The 8,236-nt window shown below is 39.2% G+C and overlaps 1 protein-coding gene across 2 annotated transcripts; it reads right to left on the minus strand.

Moving 5' to 3' along the window:
* Positions 1-179: 179 nt before the first annotated feature.
* On the minus strand, positions 180-7,500 carry LOC118110606 (protein ILRUN). 2 transcript variants are annotated; one of them, XM_047340329.1, is made up of 5 exons: positions 7,176-7,500; positions 4,624-4,778; positions 4,307-4,504; positions 3,076-3,401; positions 180-2,448 (listed from the first exon to the last, which is right to left on the minus strand). In XM_047340329.1, the coding sequence occupies exons 1-5, from the start codon at positions 7,337-7,339 to the stop codon at positions 2,422-2,424; spliced, it is 870 nt and encodes a 289-aa protein (XP_047196285.1). In that variant the 5' UTR covers positions 7,340-7,500; the 3' UTR covers positions 180-2,421. The 2 variants fall into 2 exon arrangements, with proteins under 2 accessions (XP_047196285.1, XP_035014426.1); XM_035158535.2 differs by having other exon boundaries at positions 180-2,457; positions 7,176-7,499.
* Positions 7,501-8,236: the final 736 nt, after the last annotated feature.

An 8,236-nucleotide genomic window follows, 5' to 3' on the forward strand; every position in this document is an offset into this window, starting at 1 on the left:
TCAAATTCATCACTGTGCACAGGTACATTTGGTGAAACCAGTAACATGAAGTCATTTCTGGTTCAAATGCAATAACACAAATTACAAACCTCAAATGGCAAGACCTTTTGTTTTAATAGTAAATTGCATTTGTCCAAGAAACTGAGGCAGAGGCTGAAAGATATAAAATCAAAGACAAGTCAAATCATAACTGCTTTTATATAGAGAAGAAAATTTGGTGGAAATATTAAGTATAGGTGTTAAAATCTGTTTATCATGTTAACTCATATCCGCCCTGGTAGTTGTAAACTAAAGCTGTTGCACAAACATGACACAAAATCCCATCATTTCAGTTTTTCAGTGATAATTTAATCATACAAACATTCACCAAACATCCATACAGGAAACAAGCTTTCATTTGTTCATCTGTTTGCACTTCCTCACTCTCACAAATGTGCTGTTTTAATAGTCTAATGCCAACTGATCCATTCTGCAAGCCGGCCAGTAGAAACTTCAGACATGAGACATCACACTCGGAAACAAAATGCGCTCAGCACTTGATGAAGTGACACCTAACAGTGGAGAGAAGAGTCATCTCTCAATTAGACAGGAAACATAAAAACATTCTGTGAAACGACAAAGAGCCCGAAGGTTCCTGACACGTGCAGTCTGGGGCCGTTACCGCCACACGGAGAGAGAGCCGGGTAACCCTGGGGCCCGACAGTTAGCTCCTTCATAGAAGGGTGGTCTAACACTGGGGCTCTGGGTGACAGATAAAAATCACAGAGTTGATAAACCCTTCGGGACCTAACTGTTCTCGTGGAGGAGGACAACACGCACAGACCTTCCCAACGGAGGTCACCTTACTCAGTGCATAGATCAGCTGGATAGTGCAAGTAAGTAAAGCCGTAACAATTCCAAAACCAAAACATGATATTGTAAGTTTTTAATTTTACGGATGATGTTACGTTTATGTCATAAGAAAAAAAAGGAAAAAAAAGATAACAGGGTAAATTTTTTCCAATTCGTCTTCAAAGAATCCCAAGAATAATTGTAACAAGAGACGGGGAAAATGCAGAATAATAATTACACTCATAAAACTGCCAGTTCATTTAAAATTTACAATGTAAAATCTTTGGGAAAATGAATGTCTCCAAAAAAACGACTACATTCATCGGATACATTCAACTTAACGTGATAAAAGTCCAAGACAGATTTCAAATGAAAAGTCAAAGCGGGGCAACAAAAAACAAAACATTAATAATAATAATAATAATAATGTGATGTTACTGTGAGTATTTACCACCATTTATATTCATAGCTTATGGCATCAGGTACATTAATCTTCTTATTTTTGTGTTTTTATTGAATTCAAGCATGTAAAATTTAACTATATCTTTTATCAAGACAATGACTGGGGAATCTCTAATACTGCAATAATGAATACTATTCCTCTAATGTTATATAGATATGTATCATCCAAGTGTCAGCAATGAGTCTAGTTAATGTTTTTGAAACCTTTCATACCAAATCAGATCACTTTGCATTACAGTCTGGTTTACCTCTATTGTTGCTCTTAAGTCTAGCTTTAGAAAATAATGTTTCTGTAAAATATTTGAGGTTACGCTTCACCAAATCATAGGAGCCATGTTATAAATATAAAATATATTCTGTTTCTCAGATCTCGGTGCCTTCGTGTTAGAGTAATTGCTGACTCCCTCAACTGGAGGGAAATTTCATTGCAGGTACAATAACAGCATAGAATTTAATTCCCATAAATGAACAAGTCATGTTGAAAAACACTGATAAAAACTGACGGGCTTTTAAATGAGCCTTAGATATATTTCTGGAGGATGTTGCCGTTAACCCTTCTCCAAAAAAAAAATTTAAAAAAATGTTTATACTAAATGAATAAGATGAAAAGTAAATGATGATATCCAATGGTTAGTTTAAGAGAAACTTATATTATTAGATTTAGTTAAAGGGAACTGATTCAGAAATAAACATTTTAAAGAGTCAGAGCAGAAACTGGAGAATCAGTTGGCAAAAAATAAATGGCTTTTCCTCCAAAGTATTTCTTTCAGGTTGCACAATGCACACACACACTACTTATACACTAAACTTCACAAATAGATCCTGTCATCGTCATTTCATTTGCACTCTGACAACTAAAAAAAAAAAGGAAAGAAAAAACAAATCACTCAAAAAGACTCAGCACTCATTTTTAACTTAGCATTCACACGTGCATACAGTGGGTGTGGGATGTTAGTTGAGCTGCATGTCAGGAGCGTCAGCCTCTGGTTCCTCAAAGTGGAGCTGGACTTTGCATAAAGTGTTTTTGAATCTCCAGCAGCTTCTGATAAAGCCTCTTCTTTCTCTCATGGGTGTGACAAACTCCAGAGGTACGGTTTAGTGCTGCTGCACCGTTACAAGTCCCGTGGTTTAGGAGTGCCCAAAAGGGAAGGACTCCTGTATACCCTGGAACGAAGGGAAACGGTTAAAGCACAGAGAGTAACGACATCGACTAAATGAGACAGAAAAAAATATATATATAAACTTTCACAGTGGCTCAGATTTGTACATATATACATGCAGATTTAAATCTTTAGTTTTTTGTGCAGTCAAAATCTTGGCTGTAGAGCTGTAATGATTAGTTAATAGAAAAAGTTAATGAGCAACTATTTTGATTATTGAAGTTGTTTCTCAAGCACAAATACCAAACATTCCCTCGTTTCCTTGACAGTACATCTGATTATCTTTTCTACTACTTTATTCTATTCACTTTTATAGATCACAACATTGATCTATTAGGCAAATAATCAATAGATGAATCAATTATGAAAATGTATTGTTTGTTGTACGACTAGTTGTAAATTAATATTTTCATATTATGTATTACTTTAACAACACATATCATAACCCTAATGATGAGTTAGCATTGCTAGCTAACAACATAATTTTTAATAGATTATATGACTTTTATTTTTTTAATTCAGCTTTTGAATTTAATCTGTCACTTTATTTTATAGAAATATGAAAGAACATAAGGAAAGAAGAAAGGAAAAGAGTATTTCCTCCCCTGTGATCATATCTTACCTGGTTATAAGAGACTACTGATAGATTGCTTTGTAGACTGTTTGCTACTAGATCCACAGAGTTTTGTGAAAGTCCGTTCTGATCTTGCTGTAGCTGGTTTGGGTTTCCCTGCCAATGTTCCTCCGCGACCCGGTGACCGCTGTCATCATGGAGGCTGTTGTTGTTGCTGTTGGGGCACTTGCTTTTCTCTGGCGAGGCGAAGGGGTTGTAGTCTCCCTCCAGGCTGCGGTGAGGCTGGGTGTTGAACTCAGCTTGGAAGGAGGAGAGCTGCTGTGTGACGCCGAGGAGGCCTCCCACCTCCACGCTCAGGATCACCCAGATCACATCTGTCAAGAGAAACAAAAGCCCAACGGTTACATTAACCAGCAGATGGACCAAAAACTAGAATTCATAGAATTTCAGTGGAACAACACATGTATCATGTAAGTGGACCACACGTCTCAGATCTCCTTAAAGATTATTAGCGCTCCAGGTCTCTGGTTCTTTCTCTTAAAGCCACTGATGGAGTTAGGTGATGAATTATGGCTATTAACACCTACATGAAATATTAAGGTTAAGTATAATTTATCCCTCCACTGCTTACTTTGTAAGTGGGCAAGTCCTGAGGGACTTCCTGTTAGGATCCATCATACATGTTGAATTTGTAGGACGACATGAATCAGTGAATTAATGGCTCTTAATTTAATTTGTGAGTGTTAATAGTGGCCCATCATACAATAGTTTGCACAGAGGTAAATGCAAACGGTATTATCTGGCAGTTAATCTTAAATAATGACTGCTTCCTAAGGCCACTTGGCTGCATACATCTGCATGTTAGACTCAGTAGCATAATGAAAAGATGGCTCAATAAGCCTGGCAGCTCCAAAGTCAGGATGACAACCTTTTAATGTTGATGGGAGCTGGATCTCAGCACTAACAAACATTAGGAAAGTGGCAAAACCATTAAGATTCTGTTTCTTAGTTTAAGGGTTGTAATGATTGATTATTAAACTGCATATTTGTCCTCCCAAAAGTCAAAAAAACCAAATCTTCCATTTACAAAAGGAGTAAAACAGGAAAAAGCTGCCAAACCTCACATTGCCGTTGCTAAAAAAAGTTATAAAACTTTAATTTTGTTTTTCTTTTAAATATTGATCGACTAATTGATTAATGAACTACTCATTTCAGTCTGTTCAGCATACATGTCAATTGAGCAGCAATAATTCTGTGGTGTGACGGTTGCTGTCCTCACCTCCGAAGTATAGTCCTGTAGCCGAGCACATTCTCCACTGACCCTGAAACATGCCAGGAGACACAGGGCTCTGCATCTGTACACTAACATCCGTCATTTCCTGGGGGTCCAGAGACCTCACCATCACCATGTTCACGTGACCGAACTGATCTCCTCCCACATATTTCAGGCAAACCCCAGGAGGCCACGACTCTGCACCTGAAAACAAACACACATCTATGCTGAACTCGACACGACATGCGAGTGCAATTGTTTTACATTTACAAGGTGTAGAATTAGCTCGGTGTTGTATCATATCATCAATCCAGCAAACTTACCAGTGTTCTGTATCCTCCAGGTCTTTGTGAAAGCCGTGTCAGGTGGAACTGATTCGCCCTCACCGATCGTCACATCCTTCACCAAGGACATGCACGGCGCGCTGATGTTGGGACTCTCAAAGTCATAGTAGGCTCCGATGGCTGCCTGTAAATTCCTGAGACAACAGGAGGCAGAAAATCCAGTCGATCAGTCCAGATCTAAACTAAAGTATAACTGCACAGTTGCGAATGGGCTTAAGCCAAATATGGGATCCACACAGAGCCAAAATCTCCCTAGTGTGGACATTAATTTCATAATTTCAACTAAGAAAATAAAAAAACAACCCCATTTTTAAAGCATTATACAAACATCATATAGGTTTGCAACTAAGGATAATTTTTGATATCAATTAACTTCCTATCTGTTTTGTTTGATCGTGTGATCTATAAACAGCTAGATATAACAAAAGGACTCTTATAATTTGATAACGATTAAACCGATATCCTAAAATTACTTGTTTTGTTAAACTAACAGTCTAAAGCTCAAAACATATTTTATTAACAACCTCATAAGACAAACATTAATGCCATGCATACATTCCCATGCAGCATAAATCTCAGCTACTGTAAAGCAGCATGGAGGTTGCAGCTATTGAATGTAGCTCTTTTAGCTCTGAACGGTGGAAACAACAAGAGCACACATCTGCCTTTGAAAGACTCTAGTAGAGCTCAGGGCCTTTGAGTACCCAGATCTCGGGAAAAAATATAAATATTCTTCCAGTAAAAGTGATGCTATTATTAGTACTACTATGATTTGTAGGATACTCAGTACAGTGATCACACTACAGTCATTCATGGCAGCATGTCGTGCTGTTTTACTGACTGATCCCAATGCAGAATACTGAGGGCAACCACAGCTAAGATGTCTGCAGACGCAAAGAGATGCAGACGAGGAGCTTCCCTGACGTGCTGCTCCTCCATAAACCGGTGGTTTTTATTTTTAGCCTGCCAGCCCGTTGCAGAGGAGCCATTACACAACCTCACGTGATTCTACTACAGACGGTCTACAGCCCTGCCCACAGCCACTTGCATGTTCTCCTGCATGTTCACTAACAACCCCCCCAATTCTTTGTATTTATGAAAGAAATGGAAGAGTACATGTCATGACAACTTCCCTCTCCGAAGACAAAAGAAGATACCATCAAAACAATTAATGATTGCAACACTTTTAAAGAACAGGTTGACAGGGAAATCATTGTGAGCTTCTTTGAAAATGAATTGTAACTTAGGAACTAATAGAGGGATGTGTTGGCCTGCAGCTATTTTAACTTTTAATTGTATTGAAGTATTTGCTTTGTTAATGTAGGTCTTGTGAAAGAGGAGGTATATAGATTAGATACGATTATTGTTCTTTCTGCTCCTTTTCCTTCAAGTTTTGAGATTCTGCGTTTGCATTTAAATTGCTTTGTTTGGTCGATGAATACAAACTGTCACGTCTTCCTCTAAATTGTTTTGTTAAATTTCTCCTTTGTTGTTGTTGCTGTTTTCATTCATTATTTGTTCTGGATATATAATTTACACGTGACGATCCATGACCATCTTATCTTTCTGTTTCGATACTGTATGTTGACTGTCTATACTAGAGTTAGGTGGAAAAATACAAAATGAAACTTGCCTGTTCTTCTACATATACACACGACACACACACACACACGACAAGATCTTAACATGGGGGGAGGATTTCAGAATGACCTGATGTGTTTGTTTACACACAGGGACACTGCACATGTATGAACTATGTCCTGATTTAGTCTAAGAAGGTGAAAAATGAACATTAACCCAGGATCTGCATGTAAAACATGAACCAGGCTCACACTCCTCTGCGGGAGGACATTACTACCGAGCGTCTCCGACATTACGCAACCCGCAGTGATCCTCCGTCGTCAGACACAAACGTGTGATCGATGTGTTTATCGATAACAGAAGCGATCGGGGCCTCCTGAATCTGATCAATATAAAAAAAAACCCTAAAGCTTTCGAGCAAACACATTTTAATCACGGTGTCAGTCCAGTGACGTGACGACCCCAGAGCTAGCTTGATGCTAAAAAAAGCGTTGAGCAAGCGAGCTAACGCGCAGCACACCACGAAAGACACTCAACGTAAAAATGTACTTTCGTTTATATTCATTCAAAAAATAAACGCGGCCATTTTAATGCCAGAGTGTGTGTTGACTGGATAATCGTGAATAAAAACCCCTGCTAAGCTAACAGGCTAGCACCGTGTCCGTCCCTGGAAGTCGGGAGTCGGGGCTACACACTGACTCAGCTGGTTACGTTACTACAACGTATTCCGCTGTCAGCCCCCTACGTTTACGCAGCTAACGTAAATCAGCGTGTCACCGCGAAGGAACACAGTAATAACAATCATTTCAATCGCGGTTTTAGTCACGATTTCTCCTCGTACGATAACAAGCAGCGGGGGGTACCAAAAAAAAAAAAAGAAACAGGCTAGCTAGCGCACTGCATCGACACCGAGCAGCGCCCCGCAGGCCACAGCGAGTCCCCGGGCTCACCAGTTGGTCATGTCCAGGAAGAAGGCGCATCCGGCGGGGTTGAGCTGGAACCCGAGCAGCCTCTGGAATTCCGATATCAGGATGTCTTTGTCCGTGGTTCCCATGCAGCTGAATTTCTGCATGAGCTCCTGGTCCAGGTCCAGGTCCAGTTCCATGCCCTCCATCGCGGATTCGCCCGGACAGACACGGAGCGTGAGGGGGGGCGACGCTACAAATTTAGTCCGAGGCCTCGACTTGTCATAACAAAACTCAAACAACAGGGCCGAGTGCGCATGTCACATGACTTCATCCTCCACCTGCGGCCTGGGAAACACTGACCTCTGTGCTGCTGCTGTATCTTTATATACAGTCTGTGGTTGTGTTGTAATGTCACCTAACCGCAACACAACTGGGTTAAAATGTTATTATTCACACAACCGAGCTATTTTATTCTATTTTTTTTATTATATCACAGCTCTTTCTATTTTATTTGTGTTATTTATTTCCTTCATTTTGCTTGATGATTGTTGTAATCTGTGCTTTCGTATTTTAAATTCTTCTGTTTTGTCTATGTGTTTTTTTTTTTTAAATGTCCGTGTATGAAAAGGTGCCTTATGAATAAAAAATTGCTTTTCCTTTCCTTAAAGGTGCAGTGTGTAGAATGTAGTGACATCTAGTGGTGAAGTTGCATGTTGCAGCAACTTCAATTCAGTTCAGTTGTTATTGAAAACTCAAAAGGTGTTTAGTTTGTCCAGTCTGGGCTACTGTAAAAAAAAAAACATGGCCACCCAGGCTAACAACTGTATCTGCCCAATGCCCATAGCACACTTCATGTTGTTTCAATTGCAATGTTGTGTTTGTAAACACATAAGAAGAAGTAGAAGTAACTGAGTATATTATACAATAATTAAACCATATGGCTTTTTTTTAACATAGTATAAAGTTTATTATAATTGTTATTGTTAATATTATTATTATGATTGTCACCCACACGTCCTTTCCCTGAACACCCAACAGATGGCAGCATTGTGTTGTGTTTTCTTGCTATAGTTTATTATGTGTGTGTGAGTGGGAGAGAGAGA

This window comes from Hippoglossus stenolepis, chromosome 6 (genome assembly GCF_022539355.2).
Source record: "Hippoglossus stenolepis isolate QCI-W04-F060 chromosome 6, HSTE1.2, whole genome shotgun sequence".
NCBI lineage: Eukaryota > Metazoa > Chordata > Actinopteri > Pleuronectiformes > Pleuronectidae > Hippoglossus > Hippoglossus stenolepis.